This window comes from Labeo rohita, chromosome 10 (genome assembly GCF_022985175.1).
Source record: "Labeo rohita strain BAU-BD-2019 chromosome 10, IGBB_LRoh.1.0, whole genome shotgun sequence".
NCBI classification, from domain to species: domain Eukaryota; kingdom Metazoa; phylum Chordata; class Actinopteri; order Cypriniformes; family Cyprinidae; genus Labeo; species Labeo rohita.
Window position 1 is genome coordinate 566,627 of NC_066878.1, and position 15,727 is coordinate 582,353.

Sequence of the window (15,727 nt, forward strand, 5' to 3'; positions counted from 1 at the left end):
TCACGTCTAAGTTCAGCGTCTGTGTACTCCGGCTCAAAAAGGTAGAGTATGGTGAAAACTCCATCTTATTTTCTCTTACAACTTCAGAATCGTCCAACATCGTTGTACCTTTTTGTTTGTAAACAGCGTTTGACTTACTTGCACTTTCTTAGTCTTTGCGAGTTTGCTTTGTAAACACTGGGACTGTAGTTCCGCGTGACCTTTCAACGTGGTTTAAAGTACGTAGCGTTGTGAACGCGCATCCCAGAGCCTGCGCTACATGAGCTTTTGTGCTTAAATTTTTATTTTCCGAAAAAAATGACTGATTGTTTCGCTAGATAAGACCCTTCTTCCTCGGCTGGGATGTTTAGAGCTCTTTGAAGTTGCTTTTAAACTACATTTTGGAAGTTCAAAATCGGGGCACCAATGAAGTCCACTATATGGAGAAAAATCCTGAAACGCTTTCCTCAAAAAACATAACTTCTTCATGACTTCTGACGAGTCCCGTTACACTTAGATGACAAGTGGGTGAGTAAATTATTTGCGAATTGTTGTTCTAGAAGTGGATGACTTCTTTAATTACTCATTGTTGTAGTTGGTCTGCCGCTCCATGCCATGCTTAGCTCCTTATTTTGCCTCTGATTGTGCTTGGCCCCTTAATTGCTGCTTGCAGCTATATTTTGAAAAATAGAAATCATTTGTAACATTATAAATGTCTTTACTGTCACTTTTAATAAAAAACATCTTACTGACTATATAATATGTTTTTTTATTTCAATGAGAGTGGAAAAAAACTAAAATGAATTGTATGGAGATATTAAATTAATTAATATATGAAGGGAAAGTGTGCTTAACTGTCATGAAAATAATGTCATATTTTTAAAATAATCTTTAATGGCACTAAAATGGACCTAAAAAACTCAACATCATGAATTTAATATTGATTTCGCTTTAAAAGCAGCAGTTAGTGCTACAAAAAGTGGTACTCTTCCTTAACATGTAGCTTGAGATGAAGATGACAGTTCAATTAAAATGTCTTAGTTATTCATGCCATTTTAAACTACTGGGTGAGAGGTAGGTTTAAAACAATCTCAAGGCCTTCGGTCAACAATGCCTGCAGCCATTTCTGCATCAAAACAGGCTTTGGCTCGCCTCTCTCTCTTTAAACGGATTGGCCGGAGCAGAGCCGAGTAAATCTAATCAGTGCTAAAGCACAACAACGCGAGCGAGGCAGAAAAACATAAAAGACCAGCCGAAGCTATTGACTCGAGTCGACTAGCTCGTTCTATCAGTCTAAGAAATGACAGGAAATAAACATGTACGTCTCGGTGGCCTCCTGACAGCTATTAAGCCAAAACAAAGACATTTGTTGAATCTTTAATGTATATTAAGTTGGTTTCTGGTAGCAGTGAGCGACAGCAATTATCGGACTAGTTTTATTGAACTCCCTTAATAAAGACGGCGTCCATTCGACGACGTGCTCTCCAGAAAGAGTTTTATTGTCAGAAGGATTTACGTGGACTTTCAATCAGCGACCGAACATTAAGACATTAGGCATAGCTCGATACGCAACTGCCAGACTTTAATGAAAAACTGTCAATTGTAAGACAGTTAAATGAAAAACAAAATCTATGTGCTACGCACAAACAAAAGCTCATTAAAATGCCTTTCCATATTTCCCATGATTCCCATCATAAATAACTGCTGCGATTGAGGATCCCCATCAGTTGACTCTGGGGACTCAAAACTTCATTAGTTGCTTGTGTAATGAGACTCACATTATACTGTATTATAAGCAGCGCTGGGGAACTTAAGCTAAGATACAAGCTACCCACGTAAATGACGTTAAACCACAGACGGACCTCTCATAAAGGCAGACCACACACACCTGTAAAGTCCTGCTTTATACTGTAGTTAAAAGAGCCACCTGAGTACAGCTTTTTAGCGATTCAAGTGAAAGAAGCTGATTTTATGACACAACTGTTAGAATGTAGTTTTGAAATATATTATTGAAATGAAAAGTTTCTTACGTAAAGTACTTACGTACTTTAAAATAAATAATTCAATTAGTTGAAAATAATTTATTATTTCTAAAATAAATATATATATTATTAAATTTTATTAGAATAAAAAAATCTGCTTTTAAATGAATCATGATTAAGATGACAACATTAAACTTGAACATATAAATTAACTTAATGAACTGATAAACTAATTAATCAAATAAAAAATGGCGGCACTTTAATTTAAAATAAAATAAATAATTAATTTAATTTACTTGAATTTGTTATTATTTATATAATAAATATGCAATTTACTACATTTAAAATAATTCATTATTATCTACAATAAAAAAATCTGCAGTTTATAAATGAATTAGCGCTTGGCAATAATTAATTGTGATTAACTGCCTCCAAGTTTTTGTTTATTTGTGTGTGTGTACTGTGTATATTTATTATATATATACAGTATATATTTTGAAAATATGTATATATATACATAATAAATATACACACACAGTACACACACATATATTATGTGCACAAAAACTTTTGTTGTGGATGCGATTAATCGCGATTAATCGTTGCAAAGTACTAGAATGAATCTTGATTAAGATGACAACATTAAACTTCAACATATTAATTAACACTGATAAAAAATTAATTAATACACTGATAAATTAACACTAATAAAATAAAAAAAGAAAGAAAGAATAAAATGAAAATATATTATTAAAATATATTACTGAAGTTATTTAAGAAGGCACTTTAAAATAAAATAAGCAATTAAATTAATATTTTTATTTATAAATATACACTTTATTACATTTAAAATAATTATCATGTGCAATAAAAAAATCTGCTGAATCAAAACAAAAAGTAATGATTCACTGATTCACCGAATCAGTGAATCATAACTTTTTGTTCTGTTTCATTTATACAAAATGTCCAAACACACTGATTCTTAAAAAAAAAAAAAACATATTCTGATGCTACATATTAATTTGATGAGTTTTTAATCAGTGATCTGCTTCTTTTTGATCCAGTTAATTCATTCAAACTGTCCAAATGAACTGATTCATTCAAATGAATCAAACGTTCTGACGCTACATATGAGTTTAGGGTCACGCTTTATTTTTAAAGGACCAGTTCTTACTTATAACTTTTGCCTTAAACGTCTAATTTGTTGTTTATTAATAGTTAATAAGGTACATAGTTGTACGGGGTAAGATTGAAAGATCTAAAGTATGGTCATGCAAAATAAGACATTAATATGTGCTTTATAAGAACTAATAAACAGCCAACAAGCTATTAATATGCATGCTAATAAGCAACTAGTTAATAGTAAGAATTGGTCCAGTTCATGTTACACTGTCCAAATGAATTGATTCATTAAAATGAATCAAACTTTCCATAGTAATTTCTTTATAATCTGGTTCACATACACAAATGGATTAATTAAAATGAATCCAACTCTACATAGTTCTACAAGTTCTCTAATGCCTCTCAACACTGATTATATAAGTATAACAAAGTCTAACAGGGTTTGGCTTTCAGGCAGGACATCTGAATGGTGTGAATCCATTTCTTTAAGAAGCAAGGTGGTTTTTCTAAGCTCAATGGGATGGGATTTGGTTTACCTGTCAGCAGGTAACTGAATGTTTATTAAGTCGGAGAGGAAGAAAAGAAGCAGAGAAAATTGAGAGCCGTTCAATCCCTCGCTCTCGTTTTCTGGGTTTAGATGCTTAGCTCCTCAAGGCTTCTGCTGTTGAAGGAGGCTAGCAAGCATTTTCACAGCTGCCTGCTAAGAGCCCAACTGAGAATAAGAGAAAACTTCACCACAAATCCAGCCTGAATTCTCTTTTCGCGATATTGAAAATCTTCCTCTAATCCCACTGTCCGGCTCAGACCTGATCAAAACCTTTTTCCCGAACAAACACCAAGCTGCGTCGCAAGCGCTAATGGTTGGTTATAGTGGGTATATCTATCTATCCATCTATCTATCTATCCATCTATCTATCTATCTATCTACTTCCATTCAAATTTAATTGCAATTCTGCATCATGTTTGCTACTTCATATGAATAAAATTCAAATGAAGGAATCTAATTGGAATTCTCATTCTGAATTTTGATTCTCAGTTCAATTCTGAACAGCGCACCACCCTGCTTTCTATACTGACACATTCACAGAGTACAGTTACTCAATGAGTTGCATCCTAATTTAGTCTGTTACAATTGTTTATGCTCACAATGTGCTCCTGTCCTTACTTTAGCGAGCTTCACATTGATTTACTGTCAAAATGGGCCTTTGCAATACGTGACAGGGAATCGAATAGCAATGTCAGAGCCAGCCATTTAGTCAGTGACCTCTCTTTCATTCTTGATCAGGGAGTGGGGATAGGTTACATTAGGTTACCCAAAATGCCAGCTAGTGGGAATCTTCCTTTATCAGACATAGGGGTGTGCGATACGACCAAACCTTGATATGATCAAATCACTTCCAGAACAACAATTTACAGATAACGTACTCACTTCCTTGTCATTCAAGATGTTCATGTCTTTTTTTCTTCAGTTGTAAAGAAATTATGTTTTTTGAGGGAAACATTTCAGGATTTTTCTCCATATAATGGAGTGCTATGGTCCCCCGATTTTGAACTTCCAAAATGCAGTTTAAATGCGGCTTCAAGCGATTCCAAATGCAGTTGTTAACTATCCTAGCTGAGGAAGAAGGGTCTTATTTAGTGTAACAATCAGTTATTTTCATAAAAATAATACAACTTACATACTTTTTAATGTCAAACGCTTGTCTTGTCTTGCTCTTCCTGAGCTTTTTTCCGGTTCATGACAGTTAGGGTATGTTGAAAAACTCCCATCTCATGTTCTCCCTCAACTTCAAAATCGTCCTATATCGCAGTTTTACCTTTTTTGTTAAGGGTGTTTGATCTTCTTTGCATGTTCACTTTGCAAAGACTGTGTCGGTACTTCTGCAGCGATGTAGGATGATTTTTCAAAATGATTTTTGAAATTGAGTGAGAAAATACGATTGGAGTTTTTCGACATACCCTAACTGTCTTGAGCCAGAACACACAAAATTCAGGGAGAGAAAGGCAAGACGAGCGTCTGAGATTAAAAAGTATTTAAATTGTATTTTTTAAATGAAAATAACCGTTCGTTTCGCTAGATAAAACCCTTCTTCCTCAGCTGAGATCGCTTACAACCGCATTTGAGTTCGCTTGAAGCCGCATTTAAACTGCATTTTGGAAGTTCAAATTCGGGGCACCATATCAGTCCATTATATGGAGAAAAATGCTGAGATGTTTTCCTCAAAAAACATAATTTCTTTACAACTGAAGAAAGAAACACATGAACATCTTGGATGACAAGGGGGTGAGTACATTATCTGTGAATCTTTGTTTTGAAAGTGGACTTCTCTTTTAAGCCTAACCAATAGTATTTAAAAAAAGCAAAGATCCATTTGCTGAGTAAATCATGTAATTTTAACTTGCTTCTACAAGTTCTTTTTTTTTACACTGACTCATGTTTCTTGGGAAACATGAGCATTTTGCTATGCATATACAGTGCTACACCAGGTGAGCTAGTGAGCAAGTTTACCGTTTTAGAAAAGCCACACATGGAGCTGACTATGTGATACAAATGTCAAAATGTATTCATTTACAAACACAGTGCAAACGCAAAATGTTATTAAGCAGTACTCTGCCCCGTTACAATTTGTGTGAAAAGGAATACAAATTGGAGTTTTAAACTCTTAAAAATTAAGGTTCTTTATTGGTATCAATCCTTCTATGAAGAACCTTGTACATCCATGGAACCTTTCAAATGCAGAAAATTTTCTTTATAGTCAAAAAAAGGTTCTTTAGATTTTTAAAATGTTCTTCAAAATGGTTCTTTTAGGAACTGTTCACTGAAACGTTCTTTGGGGAACCAAAAATGGTTCTTCTATGGCATCACTGCAAAAACACCCTTTCGGAACCTTTATTTTTAAGAGTTGTACTGCGACAACTGCAGTCAGTTGTATGTATAGGTATGTTTTTGGAGTTTTGCACATTTTTCCCAAAGAGCCTATGTTGGAAACATGACAAATGTTGATTCAATTTGCTATTCAAAAAAAGTCTCGAAAGAAAAGGACAAGCCTTGCCCCTTCAAGTGGATCTATTATTGGAAAGTGCCCCTCTTGCTGGCCTTTCTGTCCAATTAAGTCCAAACAGAACTGTGGAATTTCAGCATAGAATGAAAACATCACTGATGACTCTCTCGAGCAAAATAAAGGTCAGTGCCATCTTTCTGTACTTCTCACGCTTTGCAAACTAATTTAGGACAGGGCTGAAGCGTGAGCGCCCAAACTCCAGTCCCGGCCGTGGGATGACAGCTGCCCGTGGTCTTATCCATGCAGCGGGGCTGTAGAATTGGCCCGGCAAGCCTCTTACCGCCAGCTAAAAATAAACGCTCTACATATCTGGAGACTGAGTAATGAACATGTGCACAGGTTTTGGCTCAAGCTAAAGCAGGGATCCAGAGATAATGTTGACAGCTGTGGGCTGGTATCGAGTCAAACCCATCGACTAGCCACCTCATGAGTTTGTGTTTACGATCATCTTTGCTTATTAGCGCTAGTGGCTTACCCTCTTTGGACACTGCATGTCTCGGGCCAAATTAAGCAGAAGCTCATGAGAAATTGGATCCACTAGGTTGAGGAAGGCAGCATTCTTGTAGAGGATGTCGTTAAGAGACGTTCCTTCGAGACCCAGGTCCTGTCGAGAAAGAACACGAGATTGTTAAGCATGTAGGATTACAAATGCGAGTAAAGGTCACTGATAAACCTCAATATTCAACAACTTAATCCTTTCATCCTACGCCTCCAATCTCCAGTCGAGAGATTAAGCGAGGGGCTTTTTTGAATGACATAGAAATAAAGTCTTTCCATTGTGTTTACTTCGGTGAAAAGAAAACTCTAAATAGCTGCCGAACCGATTGCTGATCTATTGCTGGACTGGCGCTGCTAACCTTAAGTCCAGCTTCTTTAAGTATGGCAAAGAAACTGTGTGCAGACACAGTGACAGCTTATTAGCCAGGCTTATCGTAGACAGCTAAAGTGTTTTCCCCCCACTGAACAGCCAAGGCAACCAGCTGGTACGCTGGTACGACCAGCAGGGAAAGAAAAAAAAAACGTGAGAGAATCAAAAGAAAATTCCCTGAGGACGACGTTTCTCGTTTAATCCACTGGCTAGTGCAATTAGTTGGGACAAAGCGAACATATAGAAGTGAATACGGAGGGCGAAACACATCAGCAACACAAAGCAACAACTACACCACCCCGTGAATCGATTCAAAGATAGATCCCACAGAAACTGATGAAGAAACTGGAAAGCTGCTGAGTGCAGGGAAGTGGAAACCTCCCTTTGGGTTTCACACTGATCTACTGCACGTCTTTTTCTCAGGGATTCCCAGACATCTGGAAGCTCCTCCAAGCCCTCTGTTTTTCATCTATAAAGCATAAGCACAGGTCGTTTCTGTTCTGCAGTACTTTTTGAATGCTAAAACTAAATGAAATATGATTGCACCATAATTTAAGAAAGCTTTTAAAAGCATTTCGCAAAACTCTTTGTACTTTGAATCTGTACATAATGACAAGGAGTGGAATTAAGAGCTAAAGTTAACCATTGCTCAGCAAAAGATTGAACCTCAAATCACAAAACATAACAGAATTAAATTACATGACAGTTAAATTCTTTAGGATTTAAGGAATTCATCCTTATACTTAATTGTGACCCTGGACCACAAAACCAGTCTTAAGTCGCTGGGGTATATTTGTAGCAGTAGCCAAAAATACATTGTATTGGTCAAAATTATTGATTTTTCTTTTATGCCAAAAATCATTAGGATATTAAGTAAAGATCGTGTTCCATGAAGATATTTAGTAAAATTCCTACTGTAAATATATCAAAACTTAATTTTTAATTAGTAATATGCATTAGTAAGAGCTTCATTTGGACAACTTTAAAGGCGATTTTCTTTTTGCACCCTCAGATTCCAGATATTCAAATCTCAGCCAAATATTGTCCTATCCTAACCATACATCAATGGAAAGCTTATTTATTCAGTTTTCAGATGATGTATAAAGATCAATTTCGAAAAAATTGACCCTTATGACTGGTTTTGTGGTCCAGGGTGATCAGTGTTATTTTAGTATTATTCATACACATTTACAGCATTTAATAACATTTTGAATTAGCTTTTTAAGTTTTCATTTAATTATTTTGTTATATGTTTATGCTGTTATTATTTATTTATTTATTTTTTGCATTTTTATATAGCTTTTAAGTTGTTTTTCTAAAGTTTATATTTTTATCATTGCAGCCGATTCTTCATAGTTTTAGTAAACAACAACAATATTAATTGTAATAAAAGTAAACTAACTCATTTGATTTCCATTTTTATCCAGTATGTGACCCTGGACCACAAAACCAGTCATAAGTAGCACAGGTATATTTGTAGCAATAGCCATTGTTATACATTGTATGGGTCAAAATTATTGATTTTTCTTTTATGCAAAAAATCATTAGGATTTTTAGTAAACAATTATGTTCCATTAAGACAATTTGTAAATTTCCTACCATAAATATATCAAAACTTCATAATATCCATTGCTAAGAACTAGGGATGCAACAATACAGTTAGTCCACGGTTCAATACGCACCTCGGTTTTTAACCACGGTTTTCGGTTCCGTTTTACACTGGAAAAAGCGTGGATTATTAAATGTCGGCTTAATATTCTTTTGAGAGAGGTATTATTTTTCCGATTTTTATGCAAAATAGGATGGGTTTCATTCATACTGGACGCCAGAGGGTGCCCTCGAGCAGAAAATTCACATATGGGTCAAAGAAGTAGCTTCTCTGGAACGGAACGTAATCAGTGCTACTTCTTTGACGCATATGTAAATTTTCTGCTCGAGGGCGTTATGCCTTTATGGATAAAGGCATAGTGCTAAATGTTTTAAATTATGAAATGTAAGGACAATAAACACTTGTCTGCAATAATATATGGTTTATTTGTGTTCTTTAAGCCATCTTGGGTATTTTCATAATGATTTTCATAATGATATTTGTAAGCTATAATCGACAGTGTAGAATATATTGTCTGCCTCATTCTATGATAAGAAGCCACATCAGATCACAAAAGGAAGTTATTTCAAACACTCGACTGATGCTGTGAAGTAAAAATAAGTTATAATTTTCTCTTTTGTTGGACAACAGGTTTAGAAAGGCTTATCATTGCATTTCATTAGAATGGAAGATGCTCTGCGTGTGTTGCTTTTTCAAATATAAGCGAGGAAGCGTTTCCTCATTTCAGCATGTGAAATCATGGGCACACACAGCAAATTTCGAAATAAATAAAACAAGGAAATTATTTAAATGCAAAACCGAAATGGTTCGATATTATAGTGAGTATTGTGACATCCCTACTTTTCAAACAGTTGTATCTCAGCCAAATATAGTCCCATCTAACAAACCATACATCAATGGAAATCTTATTTATTCAGCGTTCAGATTATGTATAAATCTTAATTTCAAAAAATTGACCCTTATGACTGGTTTTGTGGTCCAGGGTCACATATATTAAAACATGATGGAGACATGAAAATATACCTCAATAGGTATGACAATATGACAAAGCAAAGTCATATCTGGGAGATTAAAGTGCAATCAAATAGACATTTCAAATTCAATGTTATTATACAACCACAAAATCTTTGTAGCATTGACATCCACTGCATGTGCTCAGTAGAGCATGTAAGCGGAGTGGTTTCCTGCCTTTGCTCAATGAGAGTCAACGGCGGAAAATGAATTGCACTCATTAGGGCACAGGAAAAGCTACAGCAGAGATAAGGGATGTTGTTTTTGTCCTCCTCTCATTGGTTCTCTCTCTCACTCTCTTTCTCTCTCTGTTCAGGGCAAAAGAAGGCATCCCGCTCCATCATTTTGACCCCGAGTTGATTAACATCCAATCCATTTTTCCCTGAATGGAAAAGCTGCTTAACAATGCTCAGAAAATAATTTCTTTTAGCAATCTACGATCTTAAAAGGTAGCGAGGTTTGCCTTGATGTGACCCCTCTCTGCTCCGACAGGGTGTTAAGAGCTTCCAGGGCTGGGGTGAGTGAGACGGCTCCATGTTTGGAAAGCTTTTTGACTGGCTGGGCATCCATGTGACAAAGTGCCATATCTAGACAGAGCTGAAAGTGATGACTGAAAATTCATTTAACTGTGACTAAATCTGAACTTCTTAAGATATTTAAATATGATACCTTAAATCAAATGGATGAAAAAATACACTGAAGACGGACTCGAGCCATGAGAATTCAGGGTTATCAACCACCTAGCAACTAATGTGTTTCATATTTATCGTCTATGATATCGTAATATCATATGTGAGCTAATATTGAGTGTGCCACTCATTTGCAAAAAAAAAAAAAAAAAGAACACGTTTGAGAGTTCAAAAGCATACACTGTGTGATGACGCTATTAGAAAGCAGTTAAAATGCCCCTATCCGCCTTGTTTTTTAATGGTAAGTAGCCTAAGCTGTTTTCTGGTAATGTGTGAGACTTCCGGTTCAGTAAGTGCAGTAAACGGTAAAACTGTTTGCGCTACAAACAATTGTGTTCATAATTAAGGTAACACATTAAAATAATATGGTAAGACACGCCAGTTAGCAATATCAAGCAACAAAACATACGTTTTGTACAGCTAAAAACAGCTTGAAGCAGATGAGACCGGAAGCCACCAGACACATTAATGTTACAAATGGCCGCGACTGCTCTTACAGGAAAAATAAGGTGGATAATTCAAGTTATGAACGCAAAAAATATCCCTGTATGTTTTTATATTTATAAGATATGATATTTAAGTAATATCACTCGAGCAAGAGTGACGTTTTCCTGAATATTAATAAGCGCTATCGCGAATGTAATATTAATTTATTAAACAGTTCAAACAACACAAAGTTAATATTGATTGAGTTACATTCCGTTTTTTTTCTATTTTGCCAATGAAAATAGTTTCAAACAAACCTGGAGCAGAGCATTTGCACGTCTCAACACAATCAGCGGGTTCGTTCTGAATGAATCTTAAAACGAATCATTTGAGTCAGTGATTCAATGATCCATTCATAAAGATTTGCTTCGTCATTTGCTTCGTTTTTAAATGAATCATTTTGAATGAATGATTCAGTGAATCACTGATTGAGGGACTTACTGTCCTCTATTGGCGATTTTATCATTTTATTTATCCATTATCCATGACAGGCCTAAACCAGCCAACGTGTTTAATTATCGTTATCGTTCAAAATATATTTTTTGTCGATATCACAAACCCCTACTGGCAACCACCCAGAACACCTTAGCAACCTCATAAAAATGTTTTAAAACATTCAGAACACCTTAACAACCACAAAGCAAAGTCCTGACAACCACTTGACAATCTTTTTGCACTGAAACTGCAACAATCTAGCTTTAATTTACTGTTTTCAAGCTATCAGATCTCCCATCATTTCATTCCGTTCCAATTATCTGTTGATCCAGATGTCCAGATTCTCCTTCCAGATGTTTAACAGGCTAGAAAGCATCACATTAAAATTACTCACGTTGCATAAAACAAGCTTTTCTCAGGACCTTTTATTCAGTGAGGGTGGAACTAGAGGACCCTCATCATCAGGTTGCATACACTGAGATGTTCCTGTGATTTGAGGACCCTCTTGACAAGCTAATCAATAAACACAATTCAATGGCATAAAATCCTTCATAAAGTCCGTAATACGTGCTGATTCTCTCGTAAACACTTCAAGCTGGAACTGTGGTGCTTCCATTAGCATACGCTGGATCGATGAGTCTGCACCAGTGACCTTACTACACAGATCTGATTCGCCATCAGCATCAAATGATGGACTTTATGGAGCACTGAGGTGACTGTCAATCACCAGCTGTAATATTTGAGCACTACAACTAAATCTCAAGAGCTGAACTGCTCATTACAGGTATCAAAACTCTCAGTTGTGATCAAGACCTCAAGTGAATAGCTTTGGAGAAGTTGGTTTTGCTCTGAGTGGTTTGTGACATGCAAAGTCCAGCTCATTCCTTTTTGACAATTAAATGCAAGCCAGAACATTTATGAAGCATTTATGTAAAGGAAAATCTTGAGCGACTGTGATGCTTTCGGATTAGGTTGGGAAGAAGTTGTGAGACTGGTTCTGTCAGGCATGTAGAGAAAAGCTAATAAGCTGGTTTGTCCATCATAATCTAACACACAACACAAAAATAAACATAAAACAGTGGACAATCATATATGAATCTTAAATGTATACTAAGTTGTTTCACCATCAACCTGTCCAAAAAAAAAAAAAACTTACTATCATGATATGGTAAGGTAAAAAACATGGTAAAACAACGATACTTTTATGTTTTAGATATAAAATTTAAATCAGGAATACGATTAGGAATATGATTATAATTGATAAGAGCAAACAGAATTAATAAAAAATAAATACTTATTCATACAATATTCCTTATACTACTGTACTAACCACAAAATAACATTGCATTACTTTCGATTTTTGGAAAAAGTTCTTCATAACACACCATGGTATTTATAAGGTAAATACTATGATTTATTACAGTACTTATTTAGTACCCTGCCACATATTAAAGCGCCACTGTACCATGGTGCCTCCAAAGTAGTTTTTGTAAGGCTTGTAACTTTTTTAATTCAAATACAGATGCATACAATGAATTATTTATTATGCCAGTATTCTGTAATACGATATATCACGATAATAAACATGAATAAATCTGTTTGAAATATTTGTTTACTTTTTTGTGGGTAGCCTATTACGTTATTGTATTTAAATGTTTAGTTATTTTTTAAGAAAAAAGTTATTAAACTTTTAGTGCTGTCAAATTATTAATCACGATTAATCACATATAAAATAAAAGTTTTTGTTTACATAATATATGCGAGTGTACTGTGTATATTTATTATGTATCTAGAAAAGTACACACACATATATTTTATTCCGGATGCGATTAATCGCGATTGATACTGTATTATGACAACACGGTTTTGCAACTTATTTTCATATCGTGATAATAAAGCTTCAGCAATTATCGCAACATGAAAATGTTATACGTCACATGCCTACACTCGGATAAAATGTTATAGAAAGAATGTATTAGAAATATTGTATTCGTATTTAAATCTCATACTTTTTATTGCAGACTTGACCATCTGAGCAGTTTGAGAGGCTTAAATTTCTTAGTATTATTTTTTCAGGGTAGGGTTTAAATATTGAGACATTAAAGAGATTTCTTTTCTTAATCATGCTGCAAGAGCAGCATCAGCAACAACAACCTGTAGTTCTTGCAAGAACTAGATAACTCGCTTTATTAATAAATGATGTTTTGTACCTTTCTAAGCAGTTTCAACACATCGACGGCTTGTTCCACCTTCTGCTCCTTCAGCAGGGTTTGGATCTCCCGAACCCAAGCCACTCTCCGGACATATGGGCTGGGACTGGATTTGCGCAGCATTCCGGGGAGCTTGTCGGACTTCAGCATCAGAGAACTGAGCAAAAACTCTCCTCTTCCTCCTCTCCTCTTCTCCACATCCTGCTCATGCTGCTGCCGACCCCTCCGAAAGAAAGTCGCCTGGCTGTCCAAACTACTTTGCCTGGTCAACTTCGATCCCATGTTTCAACTTTCCTATTTCAGTCTCAGTATCAAATAATACAACGATGTTTCACAAAGCATGTGTAAAGTAAACCTTATACGCTCTCTTTAGTGAGTGCACGCTCATAATTGCACTTCGTCGTGTTCATTTGTTCGTAAAGCATCATCTTAATCAAAGAAAATTCATAGTGAGCACACGAAATGATTAAAATGTCACTTTCTCCGCGTTTCTCTTGCCCCTGCGCTCCTCCGCTGTGTTTGTGTTCTTCCAGGCTTCCCCACATGCCACGCCCACATCTCAATCGCTGTCCAATCAGAGCGCTTGATTTCCACATGTGTTTACAGGAGTCGCGGCTCCGCCCACTTTCAACAGCTCTGTGTTTATGATGGGAAGCCCTTTCTGTCCTGTCAGCACGTACTGTATAGGTATCGGTATACTAAAAATTATACAGTTGTAACCATTAATACGACCATAAAAGGAATGAGAACAATTTCACAAAAATATTTCCAGTGATTTACAAAAAAAAAAAAAAAAAAACACCGTGTTATTGAATGATGTCCCTGGTGAAAAAAACAGCATATGCTGGTAGGTATGTTTTGATGCTGGTTTAAGATGGTCGTTTGCTGGTTTATGCAGGTCCTTAGCTGGTTTAAGCTGGTCCTTTGCTGGTTTTTGCTGGTCATGTTGTTGGTCAAGGACCAGCATAAACCAGCAAAGGACCGGCTTAAACCAGCATCAAAACCTACCTAACCAGCATATGCTGTTTTTTTCACCAGGGGTAGGTTACCATAGTATTAAAAGATGTAAATTTGTACTTACATGGTACATATTCAGAAAAGATGTACATGCTAGCGTTATAATAATCTTGTACCTAATGCCTTAACCTATAGTACGGTATAAGCTTCGCATGAAAGAGTTGAATTTACAAACCTTATTTTTTATTTTAAACGACAGTGTGAATTTTCCGATTTGGTTTTATTTGATTGTAATATAGGTAATTATCCATATATTTCCTGCATATGTTTTACCGAAAACCCGCTCCAAACGATTCGAAGTGTTAGTGAATCGATTCAGATCTTTTAAATCATGACAAAGAACCGATTCAGTACAGTGATTCATTCGTGATTAGAGTAGTTCAATTCTAAACAGACCCTGGTGAAAAAAACAGCATATGCTGGTTAGGTAGGTTTTGATGCTGGTTTAAGCTGGTCCTTTGCTGGTTTTTGCTGGTCATGTTGCTGGTCAAGGACCAGCATAAACCAGCAAAGGACCAGCTTAAACCAGCATCAAAACCTACCTAACCAGCATCCCAGCATCAAAACATACCTACCAGCATATGCTGGTTTTTTCACCAGGGGCATGTCTTATTAGTTGCTGAATTATCTGAGAAAATAATTATTTAAGAGTTTTATTAAAATAGTTATTAAACAGTTATATTTAACTAAGCTAAATTTGCTGAACACATACTGAAATTAACCAAAGATGGCGTCCTAGGAGGTCGCCAGTATTTTGATTTTTTGTGTGGTCTTTCAGATTGGTTAAAAATAGCACAGTATCAATTGATGTTTCAGGATATATATTTATATTTTTAAAGTAGACCTACTATAGATATGTATCATGGGACGATCATTTGATACCCTCATGGTACATTGTTGTATGTGTGGTTTTTGGTAGCCTATTAAGATTTGTGTTAGCAGCAAAATGTATACAGAACAAGTGATTCCTTATGTAGCCTAATTAAATCATAAACAGTACCTGCCAAAATATAGTACAGAGACATAATGATTCAAAATCTATTTGGATTTCTGAACATGTACCATTGCAATACCATGGTGTTTTGGACATGTTGTATTCACTGGAAGTGTGTTGAGTAAAGCCTTTGAAGTGACTTGTTAAACCAGTAAACGGAGGTTAGATGTTGAATATTTGGCTTTTTTTATGTCTACATTATGTGGACCATTATGTGTCCAAACATCCCATAGTTAATCATTCACTACAACTAGGAAAAGGTA

At 35.6% G+C, this 15,727-nt stretch overlaps 1 protein-coding gene across 1 annotated transcript in view; it reads right to left on the reverse strand.

Annotated features, from left to right (window-relative positions):
- The window catches only part of lrrc75bb (leucine rich repeat containing 75Bb), a 47,827-nt gene extending 33,847 nt beyond the window's left edge, over positions 1–13,980 (reverse strand). Inside the window, exons 1-2 of the mRNA XM_051121591.1 lie at positions 13,454–13,980; positions 6,621–6,749 (exon numbers count right to left, since the gene is read on the reverse strand). Of these exons, the coding sequence (XP_050977548.1) occupies positions 6,621–6,749; positions 13,454–13,735 (411 nt within the window). The 5' untranslated portion in view covers positions 13,736–13,980. The remainder of the gene's footprint in view (positions 1–6,620; positions 6,750–13,453) is intronic.
- Between the last annotated feature and the right edge of the window lie 1,747 nt (positions 13,981–15,727).